Raw genomic sequence first — 26,199 nt, forward strand, 5'->3', positions numbered from 1 at the left:
TTTATTCTGTTTAGTTGATTAGATCTTTTGGAGAAGTGTCAAGGGATCTTGCTTCCATCTTATATTTCTGTATTATCCATCCTGCTTATTTTATTAACTTCTCTTCATCCGTATGATTTTGTATATTATGTTCCTTTACTTTCTATGCCTTTCTATTTGGTTTTTTATCTTAAAGCGTTAAAAATAGTTGGTCAGCTTTATTTTGTAGGGCTTTATTAAGTACAATCACTTGCTGCACTGTGTTCACCATGAATACCTTTCATTTTCAGTATTTAATTGATTCTCCTGTATCAGTAACGGATTGGAAACGTATAATTATGTTTGTTATATAATAGACATAATTTTTACTTCAGTATATTTTTATTAGTACATATACAAGCATAAAAAATTTAAATCGAGTAATAAATATATATAAATAATATTTTAGTTGAGAATACTACTAGTTTTTAATAAATGGCAATTGCTGAGGATGTAATTCAGCAATATAGAAATATAAACTAAGTTTTCAGACTTGACTCTCTACATGGCATCTGATCTATTCACTGGAACTCTTTCTGCTGTTTCACCACGGCCTGCAATTTATGAATCAACAATTATTACACTTCTATTATTATTTTGAACATGTTAATAGTAATTCTAAAGTATTTTATATCTACTAGGGTTATAGATAAATTTTGATAAATTTATGGCATGGAATACTTCTTTAACTGTTTTCATATTAGTTTAATATTAGCCAAGATTACACCATTTACCATGCCACCATTGGGCCACTGTGTTACTTTTTCCTCCATAATTTATTCAGCGCTGGAAAGGGTGGGTGCTAAACGTGTACAGTTTTGAAATGGTAGTTATGTGTAGTTAACGATAAGAACAGCCTGATCACCCGAAAAATCGATGGTTTTGGGAATTCCAATCAAACGAAAGTGTTCTGTAGAAGCCCGCATAAAACTTTTGACCAACTTATTTTTGAAAAACTTATTCCAACTAAAGTCACATAGTATTGTACAGCATTTACGTTTTTAGTAAGAAACCCTATCAGTCCACTCCAATAATACTAGATACACAGATATACTAATTTTCTTTAAATATCATTAATTAAACAAAAAAAGTAATTATCGATTTGAGACATACTCCTCGTTCATTAAGATAAAAATAATTCATTCGATTAAGAGGCCACAATTAATGCACAGTTTGAAAATAAATCCCAATATACAGATTACAATAGTTAGGATATAATTGCCGAATAAACAGTGAACGACCATTTTCCCGATCTCTATGCCGAAATCAACCCAATCAGTCAAAGATGATAACGTTGTCCAAAGATAGAAACCCTACGGTTTATAAATTGCGATTTCAAAGTTCAAACTATATTTCAATTACTAAAGACCTTTAAAAGCAGTAGTATATTGGCAAGAAGTAGCCTACGTTTAAAAAAACCATTCAATCAAAAGACAAACTGCATGGAATCACATTTTTCACAATTCAACTGTCAAAATCGCATAACTAAAAACCGCGACAAACCTTTGTCAAACTCTATTTATTTTCGAATAGTATGAAAAATTATTATCAAAGAAATATTGAAACTGAAGTCTACTTAAGAATGAAGCAAATTATGTTAAAAGCCAAGAGCAATAAGCCCTGAGTGAAATTAATATAAAGTATAGATGATTTACTTATTATGATTAAATTTGTGTACTAGATATTTAAAAAAAAGTTATACCTCTAAGCATTATTCCATGTTGTTTTAGTAAATGCCTCTTTCTAGAGGTAAAATTCATTTCTGTACCACAGTATTCGCAGGTATATTTTTTTCTCTTAATACCTTCTTCGCGTATTTTATGTCGTTTTAAATGTTTTCTTAATTCACCTTCAGTATACATTTTTCCACACTTTGGACATGGTTTTTTCTCTCCATGACTGTCTTTTCTGTGTCGTAATAAAGTTCCATTGCAACTGAATGATTTTCCACATATTTCACATGAAAACGGTCTTTCACCTACAAAGAAATATATATTGCTTGATTACAAAAAACTTTAGAAACTCCTTTTTAATTCTTAATAATTATATGTTACTAGAGTAAAACAAAAATTCTATAAATATTTACCTGTATGCCACTGCCTTATATGCGTTTCTAAATAATGCTTTTCATAAAACTGTTTACCACAATAATTACATGTACAAGTTGGTTTTTTTAAATGAACTTTTCTCCTATGTAATATTAAGCCACCTATTTGACTGAAACATTGAGCAGTAGATCTAGTAAATATGTGGAAACTTAGATTTAAATTCTCTTACGTATATGCCTTATCTGGACACAATTCACAAACATAGCCTTTTTCTCCTTTGTGTAATTTTAAGTGAATAATAAGATTCTTTTCCCGATAAAATTTTTTTGGACAGATATCACAGGTAAATCTTTTCTTTACCTGTGCTTTATCTGAGTGGTGATATCGAATATGAGCCACAAAATTCTAGAAACAATAATTACAAAACTAAACAAATGTAATTGATGTTGAAATAATCCTGAATTACCTGACGTGTTCCTGTTATTACACGACCACAATCTGGACATAAACAACTCATTTTTTCAGGTTTTGATGTTTTTTTCCTATGTACAGTTGTCATATGAGAATTAAAATTCTTCAAAAAAAAATTATATAAATGTAAACTATGTTTAAAATGACTTCAGTATTACCTGTCTTGCTTTAAACATTTTACCACAAATTGGGCATAATCTGGGACTATCAAGTGAATCTTTTCTCTCTCTTTGTTTTACTTTTATGGTAGATCTATTGTCTATACTTAGTTCTTTTTTAAGATTTTGTAAAGGTACATCTGAATCATTACTATCTGAACTATCTTCATCTTCCTTCTTCTGTCTTAACTTTTTTCTTACCCTTTTAGTATTGATTGGATTTTTTTTTAGAGCTTTATACAAAGACTCTTCATCTGAAGAATTATTACTTGTTCCAAAACCATTAAAATCACTATAAATATCTTGTAATTCTGTTGTCTTAGCACTAAACAAAAGTTTAATTTAACAGATAAATTAATTAAACAACACTTACTTTACTTATCAATATTGTCTTCTTTAATTTCTATATTAAGAGGAATATTTACTTTTATTTCTGAAATATCTTTACTATCACCATTTTCAATTTTCTCCACTTTAACATTGGCTTCACCTTTTTTTAAACTTATAGATGATGCATTAGAAATGCCTGTTTCTTTATCTCTAGATTCATTACTTAATGGTTCTGACAAAACAGAAACTGAACGTTTTTGTAGCTCATTGTCTGAAGCAATTATCTGTTTACGAAAAGTTACAGATGACTCCAGATTATTAAGGCATTTTTTGCAAATATGTCTAGGCAAAAAATCACTACAATGAATCTAAAACATACAATACAACATATATTTAAATATCCATAGTAAATTTTTTAATTATTTTATTTTGTTTTAAAAACTCATTCAGCTTACTTGAATTTCAGCAAATTCTTCAATAATTTGTAAAATGTTTTTTTCGTTATTTAACTTTGTTTCAAGCCTTATTAAGTGGTTTTCTAATGCTCTATCTAAGCATATTCTACATTCCAATAAGCAATCCATTTTCAGTCATTACCTATTATTTTGTTAATCTTTAGTCAAGATATATATAAAATAGGTAATTGTTGTGTTTATTTATAATTTTCCAAGTGCCGCTAACCTCAATTTTATATATTGTCAATTATTTTTAGGTTAAGTCCAGGGTTTTGGTGTTTTGCTTGTAAGTGTTGTGGTTAGCGTACATTAAAGTTTGTATCAACATATTAAAACTGATATTAAAAAATACAAACATATTTTCTTCATATAATAAGAAAAGGACAGTCCTAAATATGAGTAATCCAAAAGTTTCTCAAGCAATTAATTTTTCTTCTCAGGAAGATCGTATTGAAGAACCTACGATTCCGGCATTAAAATGTGCAAAATATAGTGAAATGGTCAAAAGTAATGCTGATTCCAGTATACGGGAAATGCACGAAAATCGATTAAAAAATTTGAGGAAGGAAATTGATTTTCTCAAAGAAACATCTTGGAAATATAGTCCAATCGAAAAATATATTGGACAAAGTGGAACACAATATTAAATTTTATAGTTAAACATTTAATATATACAAGATAAAATTATTTTTTGTTTGTTAATAAATGCTTGTGTTTTCTCAACATTTTTTTTGTATTTTTCTTTAAATCTCAGGCATTATATCATAGTTTGTATTGGTTTCGTTTAATGGTTTTAAAGTTAAATATATATAATTTTTATGGAATTTGTTACTATGTACTTTTGACACTAGTAAATTATTATAAAGCTTTTTTGATGAAGGCTTCTGTTGTACCACTAGATACATTGAAAATTTGAATTTAAAATATATTAAGTACACTGAACAACGGGAGGACTTGTTCTGTTTAGGTATAGACCTGTTATGCTGAACATAAATGTTATTAGGATAAACACTAAAAAATGAATGTCAGGAGAAAATGGAGTAAAAGACTCCTGTCTGTCATATTTACCACTCTTTGAATACCTTAAATGAGTGATATAAAAATATGAATAAATAAATTGTAGTGATTTGCCCCAGATTATTGATTGATTATTAAACATTTATCTAAATAATGAGAGTAAAATAAGCTCTTCTGGTATAAATTGCTTTATTTTTATTAAATATAACTTATATTAAATGAAGAAGTTATATTATGTATAAAATATGGAAATTATTTTTATTCATCACCTCTTAATGCACGATATTTACTTAACTCTGTTGGAAATGTCCGACTTAATTCTAATAACATATTAGCTTTGAACTTTTTATAAGCATCTATTTTTCCTTTAACTTGTTCATTCTTTGCTAAAGCTTTTTCTATGCAGTCCTTAGTGTATAGTTGTGGGTTACGTCCTTGGTCAATATAACTAAATATAATTATATCAAGTATTAACAACAAAACTATTGTAGGAGTAATACTTACTCAAATACTTCTAATGGTACGTGAACATCTTGAACTTGAGATTTTAATTTATCAACTTCCTGTAAACCGTGTACCATACCTTGCCTAAAAATAAAATTAGCGAATTAACTTTCCTACTTTACAGATATAAATAACTTACAATTTCTGATTTAATACGTTCTGACTTTGTGGTTGAAAATCGCTTACAATTATGTGAATTTGTCTTACATTCTCAATAAACATCTCTAGCTGAGTTTCCAAATTTTCTAATGAAGAAGTCATGATTTTTCTACAATTATGATCACAAAATAAAAAACATAAAATAATAGAATATACTACAGGATTGTTGCTCAATTTCTAAACACAAACAAGATTTCTGCTCAACTGACAACTGACAACTGTCAACAATTGATATCCATAAAATAAATAATACTTAAATCTCAATCTGGAGCCTACTATATTCTTTATTTAATCTGTGGCACTAAATTACCATATTTATATTAGTTCACAACACATAACATCAAAAAATAATAATTGTTTTTGTTGTATCTTATTAGAAACAGTTATATTTAATTTACAATTAAAAGTATTAATAGTACTTAAATAATTTAAATTATAATTGTAATTTAAAATTTGAGATATGTCTTGTTATATCTATAAAATCTAAGCTGGGTTTACTTTTGACGCGTATTTACAATGACCTAAGTTATACACAATAATACTGAATTTGTTATTTTTCAGGCACAATGTTCTTAAATTGATTTTATTTATTTTGTTAAAATTTGAGAATGCTTTCTCATTAATGTATTGATAAAACGAAATGTGAGGTCATAGATGTGAGACATGCGCAGATTTTGAATTAGTGAAATATTGAGTGGAGAGAAATATGGTGGTTTTTTGTTTGCATCATAGCTTTGAGCAAGTGATTATTTAAATGTATCATGTTTGCAATTAATCAAATATGTGTTGTTTAAAGAAAGTTTGTAACTTATGTGCTTCTAAACAATAGGAAAACTATTTAGTGTTCTCTTAACAACTATTATTTTAATCGACGAGCAGAAAATTCGCCAATTTCCAGGTAAGAACCATATGTCAAATGATGATTAATTTATTTATTTATAGTAAAACCAATAAGATTTTTTTATATTGTATGAGGCTTGGTCTTTTTATATTTTCTTAACCTGGCATGTATGTTTCAAATATTGGTGTTTTTTGTAGAAAGATAATTGTAAATTTGGTAGTTAATTTATATTATTATACTTTACAGTTAATGGCAACTTCAGATACAGTATCTGTGGAAAGTAGCACGGCAGCAGCTATGGCAGCTGCTCTATTAGCAAACTTAACAACAGAGTCTGTGTCTCCTGAAATTACTGGGATTGTGCATTCAGAGCCTTCGCAGCCAATTTTTCTACAGACCAAGCTGGCACAAGGTGTTGCTGGATTTTTTGTTTGGGCTGCTTTGTTTTTGACATGCACACAGGTAGGTCTTTTATGGTTTGTTTATTGGTTTGTTTTACAACTTTATCATTATAAAATAATTCTTATATGATTTAACTCATAGTTTAATTACAAGACATACAAATTTTAAGTAAAATAATTAAACAAGATTGTTATGTATGATTTCATTTCTCTCCAACCTGTTTTTCCCAAAAACGCGGGTACTTGCGTGGTTCAAGGTCTTTATTCTTCAGTGTCAGCTTTGTTCAGTAGGGTACTAATGAGGATTGTTTATAGATTAGTGAATTGGTAATAGAACTGAAATATCATATTTCATTTTGTTCTATTTTACTCTGATAAGAAAATAGTACCCTTGACCAAAATTGTATCATGGTAAACTACTTCAATATATATATAATATAATGTCAATATTATAGCGAGTATTGAAGTTGAGTCGAGTAGTTGATTTCTGAAGTTCAAAGTAGATTATATTTTCTAAAATTATATGTTTCTTTTGGTTGAGCTAACATTATCTGCTGACGTCAGATTGCTTTTTCTTGTACATCGAAATATTTGTGATGAGAATTGAAAGTGAAAGCCCAGCATCCTCCTGAGAAACAGGAGGTCGAGGTCGAACGCGAATTTTTTTTCTATGGCGAATAGTCCAACGAAAAAATTGTGCAATATTATTTGATATTCTTTTTTAATTATTGCATTTTATGTAATTATGTATCATTGTAGTTAATTAAATTTAGCTCTGGTTTTATTGAATCTTGTTACCAACTTTGTTTATTGTGTGAATGAACATTATTCCCGCTTTATTTATCTTTTTTGTAATCAACAAATTTTTGCTATTCAATTTTGCGGGTAAATTAAATGGGTGTCCGTATTTGTCTAGGATGGATACCCTGTAGAAAATGGAGGTTAAAGTTTAAAAAAGCAATTTATCTTAATGTATCTCATATTAACATTATGATATATTTTATTAACAATGGCTGTTTCAATAAAAGTTGTTTAATTTGGCTTCTCTCTAGAAATTGTTAATGCCTACAACAATGATTATAAAAGATTTTTATATGTTTTTCATAAATGTTAAGCTAAATGTTAAAAAATTACGAACTTTACATTTATAACTATTATTTGTTGTAATATAAAATTATTGGGGATTTAAATTTTAAAATCATTATGTTTAATTATTACAGAAATCTTTACATTTTATTATTTGGTTTGAAATACCACCTAAATAACTAAATATTGTGTTAATTTGATATCATTCTATGACCTTTATAACAATGATGTTTTATTAAGAATGTTTAACACCAATTATTTCTATATCTTAAGTCAACATATAAATATTAATTTTCTTTTGATTACTTTTATACTGGACTACTTTTATATATTTGTTTATAAATTTTGGTATATTTATTGAGTTATTTAAGTTTCTCTAGTATCAGTATTATCTTATTTATGTATGAAAGGCTTCTGGTGATGCGCAAAATTGTATAAATTATAAAAAAATACTTCACTTATATCGACCTAGATGCTTAAAAAAAGCATCAAAATAAATAGTATCTGTGTATTAGAGTGGAACTAGATGTTTAAAGCATAACTTCAATAATTTATGTTTTTATTATTATTTTAATTATTCTTATTAAAAAATAATATAATTTACTATCATTGGCAAGTTGCTGGATAAATTAATATGAATATCTTCAAGATTAGTATATCTGTAGTTGTATTATGTATTATTTATAACAACTGCATTTTCTATGTAGTTGATTAAACAATTTAGAAGTGTGCAAAACTGGTATTAGGTATTACCAAACAATACACTTAAAAGTAACTATAATATAACTTAAAATATAACTATAATATTATGATTGAATATATATTACACCAATACAATATACAACAATATTTTAGCAGGTACAATATTTTAGAAAACCAACAAATTCGTTTCAGCAGTTGAATTAACTAATAGTAGTATAACTTGTATTTTTATTAATTATGTGGCTTTTCACTGTTGAATATGAATGAACTACTTATATAGATTTGCTGCTTTAAATTGCGTTCTAACTTTCAAATATTTGATAGTGTGGTCTTTTTTATGTTAATACTTTGCTTTGAAATAGCAATTATTGTATTCGGTTGGGAACTGATTTTGATAGACATATTTGAATTTTTGCTTATCTTATTCCCTATACTCATCAATGTATAGTATTGTAATGTATAAATTACTAGTTAAATTATAATACCGTGATCTATGTGCACTTTAAGATGTGTTTTAACTTAATGTGTAATTTTTACCGATGCAAATTTTATTGTATAAACATCCGGTGAAACACTTAAATGATCTACTAATGAAATTAACTACTACTAAAATAATTAAAATGATCCATGAAACTTAAATTCTCCTATTTACATTTTCTATCCAATTTCGTGTTTTTAAGCTAATGTTACATATTTTTAATACAGTCTCATGTTTCGGATCTTTTTTTTTGGAGCTTTATACTTTGATTTTGGTAATTTATTTAATTAATGAAAAAGTAATATATACAACATTTTTATTAATATTATCATATAATGTATAAATTACTAGTTAAATTATTATACCGTGATCTATGTGCACTTTAAGATATGTTTTAACTTAATGTGTAATTTAATTTGTGTTATATTATTATAAAGAATATACAAGTGCATATAATAATATATCAAATATACAATAAATCGCGTGTTCTGTTTTTCAACAAACACTCTCAAGTAGATTTGCTCTGTCTAAAATTCAACCTTTATCATTTGAATTTCACAAAATGCATCTTTTCGAATAGTAACATACATATCAAGTTTTATATAAGAAGCACCATCTGAAGGGAATTATACTGCATTGGTTTATCAAAAGATGTCAACTTAACAATATTTAAAAACGCTTGAATATATTCCCAATTTTACGTATTGTAAAATCTATGAGAATTCTTCAAAGAAATTGTTTTTCTTTTTTCCATGAAATTGTCAAACGGTCAGGATACAGTTGGTTTTGGTTTTTTATTAAAGCACATTCGTTGCAATATTTATCGTAACTTTGTCATTTATGAGATCATTTCTAAAATTAAACTAAATATGTTTCAGAAATAGTGTAAAACTTGAAACGTTTAAATAAACTGATGTTTAATTGAATTTTTTTAGATGTTATAATTGCGAAAGTACACTATTACGTAGAAAATTAAAAGATGTCTTGTTTATCATGTATAAAATTCAACCAAACCCTACAATTAATATTATCACACCCATTTATCATTTGATAACACAGTTTCAATCATATTTATCTATTTTGACGTTCAAACAATAGAAAAACATTCCAAGTACTTATTAATTAGCTCATTAATATTTCTTTATGTTTATAATATATATTTATTATGGTATGTCTTATCTGCTTTGAAATTGTTTTATATGTTTGAATAAATTAATGATTTTGCATTGAAGACGAAATTAGTAGAAATACTTACCAGTATATATGAAATAAATTATTTTTTTATGGAATTGACTAAGCTGCTAAAACGTCAATTTTTGCAAGCTTTTCTATTCGAATTTACTACAAGTACAGCTGATGTAATTATGAAAATGCTTTTAAACATGGGGAGTATGTCTAACTGTTGATGATAAGCTTTCAGAAGCTTTTAATATGTTGTCAACATATTATATGAATGCATATTTATAATTATGTTTTGTTCAATTTGATGGTTGGTTTCTTCGCAGTCTATAGGGCTCATTGTTAATAGCCAAATATTACCAACGCTTTTTATGATCAACGACTTTTAATCGCCTACCAATCATTTTACTTCCAATGTTATTAGCAAGTTTCATGGTAGGTCACTGCCATCAAACGATGTCGTTAACAAGGTCGAATATATCAGTGTCAAATGTATTAGTTGTTCATGGTGGTGCATACGTGACAACCATTATACACAAATTGTATTATTCAAAGGTTGAGGTAATTCTAACATATTCCTTTATATTGTAAACTTGCCAATTTTGTCAACAATTGTTTGTATATTTAAATAAATTATTACAAGGAATAGTAACTTCAAATGTATATTTTTAATGATGTTCTGGATAAAATAAAAATAATAATATAACTATAAGATTCTAAAATTATAAAAATTATAAGATTTTGTGTGTTAGAAGGATAATTTAGTTAATAATAATTGAGCGTTAATTGTGAAATTGTTAGTTTGATTCAAAATTGTTATGGTTGAAATCGAATCATATATGAGATTTTCATGGGATGCTACTGGGACAGATTATATCGCTCTTCATTACGTCCTTCATCTTCGACTTTAAATTAATTTTTCTTAAATTCGTTCACCTGAAATTAAAGAAGTAGCCTATACAGTGAAAATAATGTTATAATAAACGCTGATATAAAATCTGCAATAGCTTGATGAGACAATATATTTAGTTTATATTAGATATACATGAGACTATAGTTTTTTTTCCTTCAAAAAGGCGTTGGAACTAAATGAAACAAACTAGATGTGAGATATTCAAGAAGCGATTTAATTGAAAAGCCCATTGATATGCCATTATGTATCCGAGTGGTCCAATTTTGAACGACTCCTGCATATATAACAGGTCAATTGAAAAATCCCCGGCCTGACACGTAGATGGCACTACTAGAATTAAATAACAAAAGATGCGCGTATACCTTTAACAGCTGTCGGATAATTAGTTGGTGAATTATAGCATTTTGAGTGCAGCAACTTTTGTTATTGTGAAAAAATGGATAAAAAGGAATTTCGCGTGTTGATAAAATGTTACTTTTTCAAGGGAAAAAATACAATTGAAGCAAAACGGACACTGCCCCAGGAAAATCAACCATCCAAAATAGGTTGTTACCGACGAAAACATTAAAAAAATCCACAAAATTATTTTGAATGGCCGTTAATTAAAATTGAAAGGAATAGCAGACACTCTAAAGATATCAACTGAACGTGTACATCATTTCATTCACGAATATTTGGATATGAGAAAGCTTTGTGCAAAGTGGGTGTCGCGCGAACTAATTTTTGAGCAAAAACAGCTATGAGTTGATGATTCGGAGCAGCGTTTGAAGATAATCAAGCGTAATAAACCCGAGTTTTTGCGTCGATATGTGACAATGGATGAAACATGACTCCCATCATTTCACTCCGAAGTCCAATCGACAGTCATCCGAGTAGACTACAGAAGATGAACCCGTTCCAAAGCGTGGGAAAACGCAACAGTCAGCTGGCAAGATTATTGCGTCTGAATTCATTGACTACCTTGAAAAAGGAAGGACCATCAATCGCGACTATTACATAGCGTTATTGGACCGTTTGAAGGACGAAATCGCCGAAAAACGGCCGCATTTGAAGAAAAAAAGTGCTGCTTCACCGAGACAATGCACCGTGCCACAAGTCAGTGAAAACGATGATAAAAATCCACGAATTGGGCTTCGAATTGCGAAGTATTCTTCAGATCTGGCCCCCAGCGACTATTTGCTGTTCTCAGGTCTCAAATGAATGCTTGCTGGGAAGAAATTTTTGTCGAATGAAGAGGTGATCGCCGAAACTGAGGCCTATTTTGAAGCAAAGGACAAATCGTACTACAAAAATTGTATCGAAAAGTTGGAGGGTCGCTATAATCAGTGTATCACCCTTGAAGGGAATTATGTTCTTTCTGAAACTTTCTGAAATGGATGTTGCATAACAGTTGTTTTGAATGCCGTTTGGCTATTTGAATACTGAATATTGGCAGATTTAAGGATTTCTTAAAAGATGTTTCCTTCTTTAAATTGTATAAAGCATGTTTCAATTAACAGAGGTCAACATCGGAAATAAAATAAATAACAAAAATTCTTGATTAGTTAATACCATATAGGATAAAATAATTTAAATTGTTTATGTTATATAAATTAGAATTTTGTGTATAATAAACGTAATTAGCGTTGAACCAGTTGATAACCAAAAACTGCGTGAAATTTTTATCGGTTTATAGTCGTCATTACACTTAATTTGTCTCTTTCTAAGTAATGTTTATTATTTCAACATTCTTTATATCATTAAAATATATGGTGTAAAGGTGTGATTCCTATGTAAAGATGAGAATACATTACCCATTAATAATGATTTTATTTAGTTCCGCAATTATATCTAATAATCTCGGTAAATTTGTTTGGAATTGCTGCAATTAAAAACAAGTTTAAGTTCGCTATTAAATGGAATGAAGGACATCTGATACAACTTTCTTTAATTTTATTCTGAATCAACATATCACTCAATTATTATTAAGGAGTACAAATAAGTCTTTACGTTCAACACGTTATCCGCCAGATTCACATATTTTTCATTTTGATTTCGAGTTTTAAACTGAGTAAGCGGCATTTGTTAAAAACTGAAAAACATTTTTATTTTACTTTAATTTAATGAAATCTACTACTGAAACATGTTGTATATTAATGCAGATTTAAGTGGCATAAGTAATCGATAGTGGTTTCAAAAGCTTAAGGACGCTGCACAAAGACATAATAAACAAATTATATTATAATCACTATAGGAGATCACTATGTATTGAAATTGGTGCATTCGATATATTATTATATAAATAAATTATATATAATATAGTTCTTTTTTATTTATATTATTTTATAATTGTATCTGTTTGGTGTCTTCGTTTTTCACTTCATGAAATAAAAATATACAATATAAATGAAGAAAAGATGAAAGTTTTTAATAGAAGTGTATGCGCAAAATTAAATAAGATTTTCATTATAATTTTCAGATTTATCATCACTTACGTTGGTATACAAATCCAGCGGAACAAAGATGGATTGTGAGAATTCTATTCATTGTACCAATCTACGCTACTTATTCGTGGATCAGCTTACTGTTCTTCAACTCAGAAAGTTATTACGTCTACTTTTTCACAGTTAGAGACTGTTACGAAGGTACGTTTGACGTTTTAAAATAGATGGTGTTAATTATGTCTTTCTTTTAGCTTTTGTAATTTACAACTTCTTATCACTGTGCTATGAATATCTCGGAGGAGAAGGTAATATAATGTCTGAAATCAGGGGTAAACCCATAAGATCCAGCTGTTTATACGGTACCTGTTGCCTTAATGGCAAAACATATACAATTGGTTTTCTACGATTCTGTAAACAAGCCACTCTGCAGTTCTGCTTGGTAAAGCCACTGATGGCTTTTGTAATAATATTTTTACAAGCATTTAACCATTATCACGATGGTGATTGGAGCCCAAATGGTGGCTACATCTACATTACCATTATTTACAATATTTCGGTGTCTCTTGCACTGTATGGATTGTTCCTTTTTTATTTTGCAACAAGGGATTTGTTGACACCATTCGAACCAGTACTAAAGTTTTGTACAGTTAAATCAGTTATCTTCTTATCGTTTTGGCAAGGTAATTATATGAATTATTTATTTTACATTATACATTTATTTTACATTTTTATTATAATCATTTTGCATTTCCACTAATGTCATTGTAACAGCTACAGTTACAGATAAACCTTATCTATTTATGGGCAAACCATTTAAATATAATTAAGTTATTTGTTTACATAATAACTTGTTTTTAGTAAGTTTGTTTAATATCATGGGCATTGAAAGTGACTTAACCACTTATGATTATTTTACTAAAAAATCAGTGTTACTTCTAATATTTCTATTGACAAATATTAAACATAATAAAATTAATACATTGAACAATGTATACTCAATATTTTCAAAATGCATTCAATCGATCTCTTCATTATTAATACTTGATGATATCATCTACAAAATTAAGTACTTCGTTCTTTAAAAATTCGTTGTCAGGTGATTATGAATTATTGATTCATCTAAAAATAAGAATAACCTTTAATTTTTTTAAATTTATATATATGGCATTAATTAATTCTTCCTTCTGAACAATGCAATGCGTTGGCCTTAAATATTTAAGAAAAATGTACTATATCATTATAGACTGTTTAATTATCAGATAGTTTTAGAAAAGGTTGACTTAAAATATTTGTCGATTTTCAAATATATCAACAACTTAGATATATTCCGATAATAAGATATTATCTCTTATATTTGGAAAAATGTAATAATGTTTGTGGATGAATCAGCAATATAGTTATTTAAATTCTTAAGCTGAAGTCTAAGAAACGATAATGAAGTTATTTGCGATAAAACATTAAACATTATAAAACATATTAAACATTATAAAACATATAAAACATTATAACATAAAATAATAACATTATAATGTTGGCAAAAACATTGTACTTAATTGTTTTTTGATATAAATTAATTTTTTAGGTGTGGGACTGGCTATTTTGGAAAAAGCTGATGTAATCTCACCAATTATCGACAGCAGTGGTACTCGTACTTCAGCTGGTACAGTATCAGCTGGTTATCAAAATTTCCTTATATGTATCGAGATGTTCTTTGCTGCAGTTGCTTTACGCTATGCTTTTCCCCATAGGGTCTATGTTCAAGGTTGCGTTACTGATTCTAGAGGGCGTTCGGTGACTATGCAGAGTATATCGAGTAGTCTTAAGGTAATTGAATGGCAGGTATGTTATTTTATTTTTTTAACATAGTAAATTTTAGGAAACGATGAATCCCAAAGATATAATGACCGACGCTATACATAATTTCCATCCCCAATACCAACAGTACACACAATATAGTTCAGGTAAATAATGCTGCACGATTATTGTTCTATTTTTATTTTACTTTATTTGCTGTTGTGTTTTGTATCGTCTAGTGTTTTTGGTTATAATCGACGTATGTTGTAGTCTATATGCATTATCTTACCGAATATCCTCTTTCTCAGATATTTATTTTTAGTTAGCTAAATTGCAGTTTTTTCTAGTATAATAAATGAATTGGCATATTTTAGTATGGAATATTACTTTATATTAAATTTAGTTCATTCTTGTAATTTACCCCTGTTAGTAAATAATTATTTTTGGACCCTATGCACATGTACATAATGTTATAATTTTGGCTATACAAAACACCTTGAGTTTTTTCATGTTTTATATAACAACACTAACATTTGACAAAACTCATCTTAGAGCATGATTTAATAATCTTATATTTTTTATTATATCTCAAGCAATATTTCATAAAATTGTATATATAATATTAATATTATTTTTAGAAATATTTTTAAATTCAGAAATTATATTAAAAATTTCACTTTGTCAAATTTGCAGTATTTAAATATTATGTGTGTGTTTGCATGTATTTTGATCCGTGACATCTATTTAATCTTTTGCTAAACAAACTAATTGTTAAAATCGATGGTTCTAATTTCAATGGCTATTTTTTTACATAAAATAACTGTTTCCCATGTAGTATTACTGAGGTATTCAGTACATACGTGACGATCAAAATTGCATTTTCGATTTATCGATTTAAAATTGTTTATTCTGGTATTAATGTCAAAGAAGGGCCTACGAGACTAGCTGGATTTTTAAAAAACTTTTAGACAGTTTACATGTGATAGGTAAGATCCAAAACGAGAGAAAATGGCTATCACAAAAATTGAAAATTTGTGAATCCATTCATTGCGATGAAAAATGGATGTTTCGACCAAGCACAGAAAACCGCGGGTTGTTACAGGAGAGCCATCCACATCGACATCAAATCGGAATATTGATGGCCATAACGTCTTGTTGTGGTTATGATGGCGTCAACAAGATGTAGAGCAGTTTTAGAATTACTAGCAGCTAAAGCTGAATTAATCTATTAATGATTACAGATTACACAACTGTAGTTAATTAAACAAATTGAATTCTGATTGTAACTTGTTCAGATTGATGCAATATGGTTTGTTTGTGGTACACGGTTTCGAAATGCTGAAGAAGTGCGTAAATGTATCGATAATTGAACTGCTGCCAAACCATCATCGTTTCGACACGATATTGCTATGTTGCCAGAAAGCTGGGAAAAAGTTGTAGAAAATGGTCAAAAATATTAATAATATATTTTAACAATTTTTACCAATAAATGTTTTTTTTTTAATTAAAAATGATAAGAATACATGCAATCATCTAATACAATGTACTATGTTCAATAAGTTTTATCTTTCCCTAAGGAATCATGATTTACGAGTTTGAAATAAATTTCATATGAATTGAATCAAATAAAATGATTCATTCATCATCATCAGTGATTTTCTAATTTATGATTTCCATCTCATCAGTTAAAATATAAAATATTGTTGCAATGTATGTAATTCTATGGACTGCTCTTTTATATTTTGTTGGGTGAAAATATGATTTTTTTTGTTCTAATTATTTCTAAAAATTAAAAATTATTTGAATTTTTATTGACTACTTTGGGGGAAATTCACAAATAAAATTGTTTTTCCGTTCCAAAAAATATCTTGATCTACTTCTAGATCTTAAATCCTATCTGAGTCGAATTACGCGGTTTATATCAATCCATTTAGATAATTCTGATTCATGGCATTGATAATATACTCAAGTCTGGTATTTAGTTATTTTTAATGTGCCATTCAGATGGCACTTCCATTGTTAGCGGTACTCAAAAAAACAGTAACATTTCTAGAAATAACATTTATTAGACGAATCTAATAGCGCCATTCCTTATCGAACGACGAAATTTATTGAACAATCAGAACAGAATATCTATTTGTTCTTGTTTGTGAAGATTGTTAAAACATTTAATGTATTCTCTAAAAAATTATATCTTTTTGATTTGTGATTATCTGTAAATAGAAAATCATTGAAAATAAAATGGGAGAATTAGCATGGCTAACATATAATTTCAATAACAACACTAATTAATAATTCCATTAGCTGTAATTAGTAATACTAATTAGATTTACAACAAACGTCAACACAAACTCAACAATCTAGACGAAATGTGAATATACTTGTACTTGTAATGTATTATATTATCCTTTGACCTATAACATTCTTATCATTATCCATTTTACATTTTAATTTTACGCGCATGATCGGATGCTTTTTGCAGATGTTATCTCGCACCAACCATACGAACGACTGTGACGTGATTAGTGGCATGTAATGCATGGTCAGAGACCGGCTTTTTAAACTTCGCATTCCATTGCGGACGCAAAACCATATCAACATTGGACTGGACAGCTGGATCGATCTAATATAACCTATATCTTGTTTATAAATCGGCTTGTAGTTCCATTCCGTTGTCCTTTTCACCGTATCCTATACTTATCTATATATGGCCATTAACTATTCAACCTATGAATATTGACGAACAATAAATTATTTAAATTGTGTAGGTCAAATTTGTGTTTGACACTAAATGTCATTTTTAAATGAAATAATCTTTACATACATATATTTAGGATTTAAGCACAGTACTTAACCTACAAACTATTTTTATGTATATTTGTATATATTTACTATTAAAATACTAAGTTATATTTTGATTAAGATGTGATTCAAACTGGGAATCAAAAACCTGAGCTTTAAAATTTGTATTTTGACTATTAAATATATATAAGATTGTTTTAGAAAGTTGGTTGAAATCTTGTTGAGGCACCATTAAGTTGCCATTTTTTCAGTTTACAAGGGGTAATGTATGAAGAGCAACATTATTCCTCCAGTTTCAAGATAGCTCTTTTATTTTTAAAGTAACCTTGTAATGTACATTTTTAATAAATGGCTTGGTGTATATAGATCTATTTATGGTTTCCTTATTTTCCCTTATTTGAGTAGCTTTTTATATTTATTTTTCCTCATGTGTTCCATCTTCACCAATTTCAGTAAGTATTAAATTCATTTTTAACTAACAATTAATGTATTCTCATTTTTTACATTAAAACTGATTTTGATTTCAAAATTTTAGGTGGTAAAAATGGACGTGGTATTCGCCTATCTCAGTACGACCCCGATGATCCGATGAGCCCCAATGGCGGTACTGTTCCTCATTCATATAACAGTTTAGACAATCCACCCAAACCGCCTATTACTTTTGGTTCCAAAGTGTCCACCATTTCTCACTATACTGAAAAAACAATGCTGCTCAGTTCTGACGAGGAGAACTAACTTATCATCTTTAAATATATTTATTTTTGTTATAGTTCTAGATAGAATAATGAATATATGTTTAATGTTTTTAGGTTTTTTAATTAATCTGAAATTTACTGATTTTTTAGAAATAACTTCTTATATTCAATGTTTGTTTTCCTTTGAAGATTATCTTTGTATATATCAATTTAAGTTTCTTTTTTAATTCCTTCCTCAATTTTTGTGGCGAATTTCCAAAAACAAGGTAATACTTTGGAGAGACTAAGTCAAATTATTAATAAATTAATATTGTTTATTAATGTATATTAAGCCATAATAATGTATATTATGGCTTAGATCTGTTGTCGCCCTGGAGTGGTTGTGATTGAAACTTGTATATAGATTACATCACTACTTTTGGAACACAAAATTATATACATATCTGGACACTTTTACATAATAAAATTTTACCGCACATATTTCTTTTGAGATCTAATTTTAATCTAAATTTAAATAGAATATATTGATTGAAACAGTAAAAGCCACTATGTAATTCAGAATTTTCTCAACTTTCTTTGGCATTATCTTGAAGGTAAATGTAGGTTTGTAGATTTTTAGAGATGGATGTAATATTATGGATTATTTTCTCTAAGTATATAGGTCTATAATTTGGAAATATCAGAATTAAGGTATATATTTTTTATAAAAGGGAACCTGAAAGATGTATTAATACATTATTCGACATCACACTCAACATTTTCTATTTAATAAGCTAGAAACACAGTAAATGAATCTTTCTTGTCACTTTATGTAGGTTTTTGGCTTGTAATTCCTTTTAAAGCGACTGAATTATTTTTTTTCACAAAAGACAAATGATGGCTTGTGTTTTTCTACGAGATAAATATGACATTCTTGGTATTTGTGCCATTTTTGGAGCAGAAACTCTGGCGCATTCGCCATTTACTTGGGCAGCTTTGCGTAATTAAGGACAAGCAACTTATGATAATTGAATATTACATAAAACCATTTAATTTTGATATTACATTTTATCTGCAGATCAACTGAAATTTTGGTCCTCAAGTGCTCATATAGTATTAATGAAACTACACGTATTGAAAACAAAGCTTTATTTTATTCAATAAATTTCGGTTACATAGCAAAAGAATTAAAATTACTTTCACAACGACAATAACGGTTCGGTCTTAACTTAGTGATCACCAACAAAACACAACAACGAGAATGATTCGTTCAAAAGGTGCAGTGGGGGTAGTGTGTTAGTGAGTGAGTGAGTGATTAAATTGCTTCATTGTGCCATAAAACATTTTTGTTTTGCTCCCTCTATAATTCAAATATATTGCTGAAGAGTAAAGTTCTGAAGAAGATTCAGAAAAAACTATCACAGTGGTACCAAAAGATTGACAGCATACGTGATACCCGTAATACCGTAAGAAGTTGGCAGGATATTCATCTTTTTTTAATTTATTTTCACTATTATTCTTTGATTATATCAGGAAACGGGTTAATTTTTATTTTTTTTGCAATCCCATTTCGCGAAAATTGTGTTTTCTTAACAATTTCAACATAATTGCCACAGCCATGATTTCAGAAACATTTCGTTTATGTATAGGTTACAAATTAAAAACATCCAAACATACAAAGTAATATGACAGATAAAATTGTATGGTTCATCAGTATCACGGACTACATTTATCTAAAGGTTATTTGGAAGTTAGGTTGGTCACCCAAAATTCAAAAACAATTAACTAATAATGCTATTTAACAAGCTATTAAATTTGTTCTGGGTTTTATTTAATATTTTATTATAATGATTGTATTAAAATGAACTGTAGACGAAAGTACTCAAGTAAAAATCAAACTATGGTTATAGTTATAACTTGTTTTTGGTTGTTGTCTATAATAGCAGTTAATTGTTCTTGATTTAACATTTCTACAAGAACATTTCAATTAATAAATGTCAATAGCTTGATTGAAAGAAGGTGATATAGTTCTTGTTGAATATTTTTTGATATCCCGTAACTCCAAATAAAATTGCTTTTATTACTAGTATTGAAATTTAAGTCACTAGTGGCTGAAAAGTCGGGTGCAATTGAAGAGGTGAGACGATACGATAGAGTAATGAGAAACCTTATATACAAGAAGTAACCAGAATGGGTAAAATATTATTTTCATTACAGTAGAAAATCAGTCTCATGTACAAGCCTTATTCGCGCCTGGCGTAGCGCCATGATTATTTTTAATCCCTCGATGTATGTACAATGGATGATCGGTTATGAACGATTCCACATTTAAAATCGCAAACAAAACATCTGCAAAACATAAAATGAAGCTATTTTAATAATTGAATGAATGATTATGATTGAGCGTCGGAAATACACTTTCACTGGCATAGCCGCGATCATTCCGAATGACCGTGCTTAGCCAACACTTCTTTGGGCCAGCTTCGTTCGTGCATCGAATCCCATTTTTTGTATTTTGTCCCTTTGCTGTTTTTACCAGTTGTGTTCTGTAGGCGTCCAATGCTACTACTCTTCCTTATCTCGATCTTTGGTCCTTTGGGTTGTTGCAGGAGGGGTGATGTGACCATAGGCGCTTCTTCTTCATCTTCGCTGGCAGATGTATTCGAGGGGGAGCTGGCCACGCGTTCCCGTCTTTTTAGGCTCTGTTCTAATCTCTTCAAGAATCTTATTTGGTTGCTTATTGCTCTAAGGCGGTTCAGTTTTTGGTACTTGGGTTGTTTCCGGGAGAAATCTAACGATCGGGACAACATGGGCGAACTTGGATTCGAATCGTCCTAAAAATATTTTAAAAACAATAACAATTGATTAGTTAATTTGATATCAAAATAACGTATAAGGTGGGGGTAATGGTATCTCTCTTGCGTAATGCTATTGAAATATTATAACATTCATTGTTTATCTATATTTTTAAGATATCAATATTAAATTATTTCATTTGGAACCGTTTAAAACTTTAAGTCATCTTAAATTTCAACTATTTAAGAATTATTGGTATAATTTTCAGTTAAGATAATGTGTGAAAACACATGTTCTAAACACGTTTCTAACACATGGGCTGAAAAGTCCCGTGCATAATACATAGATGGCTCTGATTTTATCGCATTCACTGCTTTTTCAGTTGGTACTAACCTTCAAAAGCAAGCTGTATCGAAAATAATTCGTGTTTTAATTTTGCACTGTTTCAAGTTTCATAACAATAAAATGTTGGTTTGTTGACTTCAAACGTGGTAGAGACACCGATGATGCAGAACGCAGTGGACGCCCAAAATGAGGTGGTAACAAATCGTTATGAATGATCGAAAAGTGAAGTTCTGTGAGTTAGTTAACATTGTAAGGATATCAAAAGAACGTGTTAGTTTTATATTGCATGAGCATTTGACTGTGAGAAAGCTCTGTTCAAAGTGGGTTCCGCGTTTGCTCACTGTTGACCAAAAACAAGAACGTGTGTTTGGTCATGTTTAAACGTTTAAACCGAACGAATTTTTGTGTTGATATGTGACAATGGATGAAACATGGATCCATCCTTCACTCCGGAATCAAAATAATCGTCATCTGAGTGGAGAGCAACTAGTGACAGGCCTATTTTGAAGCAAAAAATAAATAGTTCTGCAGAAGTGATTTTGAAATATTAGAGCGACGCTGGCTTGTGTGGCTTTTGATGGATATTACGTTGATGAATAAAGCCAATTTTGAATAAAAAAACTGTTTTCTTTGTTACGTACGATAATTTTCAGCCCATGTGTTATTTTACAAATTGGTCGAATAATATTTAGTCTAATTGTAAAATGAAATATATAACATTTCGCACAAGACTATATACAAGCTACGATAGTTAGCATTGACAAGAACGGCGTTGAAAAAAACATAGGAGCTATATACTGTCTACCAAGATACCCACCTACCTAACCGGGGCACATTTAGACTTATATTGCAGGAACAAATCAGTTTAAAAGTAAGATTCAAAAATATAGACGCTCTTGAGCAGCAAACCCGAAATATAATTGAACAAATTCGGTCTGAATCAGAATATGAGGTAAATTATCTCCTTGAAATTAGGGAATTGATAAAGGAAAGATGAAAAGCTAGAAACCAGAAATGTTGTAGACAAAACAATATTTAATAGAATTAGTAATCAGGCAAATCAAAAGGTTAAAGAATATAAATAGAGTTGCATCGAAAAATATGTAAGTGAATTAAGCCCGGAAGCAGACAAGGATTGCTCGCTGTGGAAAGCAACTCGGATATTTTAAAGACCAATTATTACAGTACTACCTATTAAAAATTATCGACGCAACGATGAAAAAGCTCAGTTATTCGCGGAAAATTCAGCTAACGTTTCGCAACCGAATGTTATAGAATGATATACAATAGATACAAATCTTGTTTATCAGCTCGGTGTATCTATAAATTTTTCCAAGTAAGTAGCCGCAGAAATTCACAACCTCAGTACTAAAAAGGCTCCTGGAATTAATGATATTTTACTTGGGTTATTGAAAGATCAGCCACGAAAAGCAATCATCATGTTGATATAAATATTCAATGCCTGTTAAGAATGAAGTATGTTCCGGAATGTTTTAATGCTGTTCCGGAATAATTATGCTTAAAAAACCTGACAAACCTTAAACACTTAAAGCGTATTAAACCCTTTATAGAAATATCAGAGTTCCAGTTTAGATTTCGAAATTGACACTTGACAGTCGACCAAGTGCACAGAGTTATACCGGTTATTGAAAAGGTATTCGAATAAAAGAAATACTACCCTGCAATATTCCTGGACGTCTGACAAGCTTTTAACCGGGTATAACATTTGGGCTTAATTCATCAAACTAGGGAAAATATATTGGGTCTTTTCAAACACATTTTTAATGGTAATAATATACTAGGTGCTTGCATGTATTATGATTATTCTTTATTTTAAAAAGAAAAATTGATACAACATATATTAGTAAAAATATTCCTATCATTTTTTATAAATTTTTCACACTTTTTTTTGTTGTTAGTTTAGCAACGATCTAATCATTGATTAATTTTTTAGAATCAACATTTTGGAATCGTGTAATAACCACATACTACATCGATCTGAACAGGTGGTAATCAGAAGGCGCTAGTGAGTGTGCTGAGTGCGGCGTAACTTTCTATTCTAGTTTCAGTAATGTATTCCTTATAATTCTTAAACGTGTGGGCGAGATTTGTCATGCTGGAGGATAACTTTGTATCTGTTACTCTCTATTTCTGCCCTTTTTGCAACAATACGTAATTCAGTTTGTTCAATTGATGTCGCTAGACATCTGTAGTAACTATTTCATTCGGTTTTAACAACTCATATACACTAAATCTTGTTTCTACAGTATGGACATTAACACTTTACGACCATGAATATTTCGCTTCGAAGTTGATGTATGTGACCTTTCTGGACTAAATCAGGACTTTTTGTGTTTGGCTTTGTCGCTATTGATCAATTTTTCATTGCCAATCATAACACACCACAGTATTTTCGGCTAATTGCTGTAGTAGCCATTCTGTTAGATCTTATTCATTAACTGCTAAACTTTCTGAAAGTTCCGTATTCGGCGTGTCTGTAAGTAATTCATTAAGCTGTTTGAAATCTGTTTTTGAATTCGTCAATTCGTTGCATTTAATTTCCAGTCGAATTTAACAATTATGCTATTTAATAGCTTGAATTAACACTGATTCTTTGATTTGTCACCAGTAGATATGCTAATCAAAATATATGCAAGTACCTAATAAAATCGATGAATAGATTATGTTATCTTCATATATATTCACCTTGTCTTCCCCTGAAACATCTAATGAACGCGCATGCTTTTGATCTAGCCACCCTATTGGAGAAGACCATCTTTTGTCTGGACTCGGATTAGGAGATGTCAGTCTCACTTCTCTTGTTGATTCGACACTTTCCGAACTAGATGATGAGCTAACTACCTGAGCCCTAGCCAGACGGCGTTTGGGACTAAGCTTTCTTGGCGGCGGCACTTTATAGTGAGGATCTTTGGTGGGAACTTCCAAGTGATTAAACCAGGCCGTACTTGTGGGTTGTTTAGTAGGACTTGGTGTTTTGCATGTGCGAGTACTTCGTTTGTCTCGTTTTCGACCTACTTTCTTATGTTGAGCCGCACTGGTAATATTAACTTTGTCCGAACTTGGAAAATCGTATAATCCGTCCGAATCCGTGAATGGTAGAAGATCTTTATTCTTGCAGTAGAATAGTGGCGAGAAACGCCCCAAACCACTAGTACGATCGCTTAATGGACTCTCACTTCGGGAACTCATTGGACTCAAATACTTTTCTGGGGCTTCTAGTTGTACTACTATTGAAGGCAGTTGAAGCGAATTCTTAATATTAGCTGTTGATGTAGGTGGAAATAACCGATCCATAGATTCTTCAATACTAATACATTTTGCAACACGGGTCGCCGGCATTAATGGTAATTCCATTAAAGTTTTTGCGTCTCCTTCAACTGACATGAAAACCTCCAATTCTTTGGCGCTTTTTAACTCACCCTCATCAATTTTCTCATCGATATGATCAGTGCCAATACCTTCATCGTTGGATTCTAGTAGCGGGTCGTCTGATAACGTTTCAGAATCAGACCGACCTCTTCGTTGTTCCCCTTGATTTGTTTTTGATTCACCACTGGCTTGATTTACGGTACTTCTGATTACAGGATTAACAGAGCTTCGACGCACGCAGGCTCCAGAACCGGAAGGTCCTTGGTCTTCCATCTCAGAAGGACAAAGTGGATTACTGGAACCGCATCTGGATGGTCCCGGACTGGCCATGGAACTGTATCCGGAGGAGCTCAAGTTGGATTCTGATGCATGTTGGTCTCCGCGATGGGCCATGGAGAAGGGACTGAGGTATGTCATACCTCCCGGTGGGCCTCCATGTCCTGTCGTTTTAACAGTCGTTGAGGTATTCTCTGCATCTGATTCAGCCTCGCTCAAATTACAAGTGATAGTTATCAGTGGTGGGGCTGTAGGCAAGTCTAATGATGTTGGTTTATCGAAGTCTTTGAACATTTTCCTGGTTGTTTTGGCAGGTCCGGGAATCGGAAACGAGTCGATGTGATGAGGGTAAGCTCTTTGTGGCGGAGGTGAGCCTGGGAGTAAAATGGTAGGGCTTTTTCGAGTAGGTGAAGGAGTTTCGATTGTTAGAGTGGGGATAATTAGCGGAAGGCTTGGTCGGGACTGATCTTGGTCGTTAATTTGCCCAAGAGGAGGAGGTCGTATCTAAAACAATGAAATTTAGTTTGAATTATGATATAATAGTTTATTATATGATTGTTATATTCTAAAGTGAATGACTTAATTTTTATGAAGTTTTTTTCAAGCTTAAATTATATTTAATAGAGAATAATACGAGATTTTCTTGTTCTTTTGTGTTTATGAAAATATCAGACGCAAATCTAGATAAGTTGCGTATTCTTTCATAATAGCAGAGTATAGGATGTTAAGTGAGCGAGGGAAAAAGCCCCAAGGAAGTTCAACAAAGACAAAATATTCAACGTTAATCAAACTTTTATCTTTCTTAATTGACGTTATGTTTTATGAACCGTACAATTATTGGTACAAAGGCTTTAGGAGTAGTGATTTCAATCTTAAAAATTGGCAAATCCTTACTTGCCTTGAAATCTTAAAGATGCATTATTGTATCTTTAAGTTTTA

The 26,199-nt window shown here is 30.1% G+C and overlaps 4 protein-coding genes and 1 long non-coding RNA gene across 8 annotated transcripts in view; 2 read left to right on the forward strand and 3 right to left on the reverse strand.

The window, feature by feature from the left end:
- Positions 1 to 341: 341 nt before the first annotated feature.
- On the reverse strand, positions 342 to 3,720 carry LOC143198220 (uncharacterized). 2 transcript variants are annotated; one of them, XM_076407336.1, is made up of 8 exons: positions 3,481 to 3,720; positions 3,074 to 3,393; positions 2,696 to 3,020; positions 2,533 to 2,640; positions 2,296 to 2,471; positions 2,105 to 2,235; positions 1,868 to 1,996; positions 342 to 572 (listed from the first exon to the last, which is right to left on the reverse strand). In XM_076407336.1, the coding sequence occupies exons 1-8, from the start codon at positions 3,607 to 3,609 to the stop codon at positions 520 to 522; spliced, it is 1,371 nt and encodes a 456-aa protein (XP_076263451.1). In that variant the 5' UTR covers positions 3,610 to 3,720; the 3' UTR covers positions 342 to 519. The 2 variants fall into 2 exon arrangements, with proteins under 2 accessions (XP_076263451.1, XP_076263449.1); XM_076407334.1 differs by having other exon boundaries at positions 1,721 to 1,996; positions 3,481 to 3,716.
- Positions 3,721 to 3,736: 16 nt separating this feature from the next.
- Positions 3,737 to 4,205, forward strand: LOC143198228 (uncharacterized). Its single transcript, XR_013006184.1, has 2 exons — positions 3,737 to 3,766; positions 3,921 to 4,205. It is a non-coding gene; the product is annotated as an uncharacterized LOC143198228 (long non-coding RNA).
- Positions 4,206 to 4,669: 464 nt separating this feature from the next.
- On the reverse strand, positions 4,670 to 5,378 carry MED10 (Mediator complex subunit 10). The gene is made up of 3 exons (XM_076407346.1): positions 5,141 to 5,378; positions 5,002 to 5,085; positions 4,670 to 4,945 (listed from the first exon to the last, which is right to left on the reverse strand). The coding sequence occupies exons 1-3, from the start codon at positions 5,260 to 5,262 to the stop codon at positions 4,756 to 4,758; spliced, it is 396 nt and encodes a 131-aa protein (XP_076263461.1). The 5' UTR covers positions 5,263 to 5,378; the 3' UTR covers positions 4,670 to 4,755.
- A 99-nt stretch (positions 5,379 to 5,477) lies between these two features.
- On the forward strand, positions 5,478 to 18,584 carry Tmep (Transmembrane endosomal protein). 2 transcript variants are annotated; one of them, XR_013006183.1, is made up of 8 exons: positions 5,478 to 6,058; positions 6,248 to 6,463; positions 13,219 to 13,384; positions 13,435 to 13,863; positions 14,766 to 15,007; positions 15,060 to 15,144; positions 17,460 to 18,231; positions 18,315 to 18,584. XR_013006183.1 is itself a non-coding variant. In XM_076407343.1 (7 exons), exons 2-7 carry the CDS (start codon positions 6,251 to 6,253, stop codon positions 18,512 to 18,514), a joined length of 1,335 nt encoding a protein of 444 aa, XP_076263458.1. In that variant the 5' UTR covers positions 5,669 to 6,058; positions 6,248 to 6,250; the 3' UTR covers positions 18,515 to 18,584. The 2 variants fall into 2 exon arrangements, 1 of the variants encoding a protein (XP_076263458.1); XM_076407343.1 differs by lacking the exon at positions 17,460 to 18,231 and having other exon boundaries at positions 5,669 to 6,058.
- Positions 18,585 to 20,741: 2,157 nt separating this feature from the next.
- The window catches only part of LOC143198219 (uncharacterized), a 376,811-nt gene continuing 371,353 nt past the window's right edge, over positions 20,742 to 26,199 (reverse strand). For both annotated transcript variants that reach the window (XM_076407333.1, XM_076407332.1), the window contains exons 23-24: positions 24,301 to 25,764; positions 20,742 to 21,287 (exon numbers count right to left, since the gene is read on the reverse strand). In XM_076407333.1, coding sequence (XP_076263448.1) covers positions 20,892 to 21,287; positions 24,301 to 25,764 — 1,860 coding nt within the window. In that variant the 3' untranslated portion in view covers positions 20,742 to 20,891. The remainder of the gene's footprint in view (positions 21,288 to 24,300; positions 25,765 to 26,199) is intronic.

This window comes from Rhynchophorus ferrugineus, unplaced genomic scaffold (genome assembly GCF_030347505.1).
Source record: "Rhynchophorus ferrugineus isolate W39M unplaced genomic scaffold, kcgeb_rfMv2 rfM6, whole genome shotgun sequence".
NCBI lineage: Eukaryota > Metazoa > Arthropoda > Insecta > Coleoptera > Curculionidae > Rhynchophorus > Rhynchophorus ferrugineus.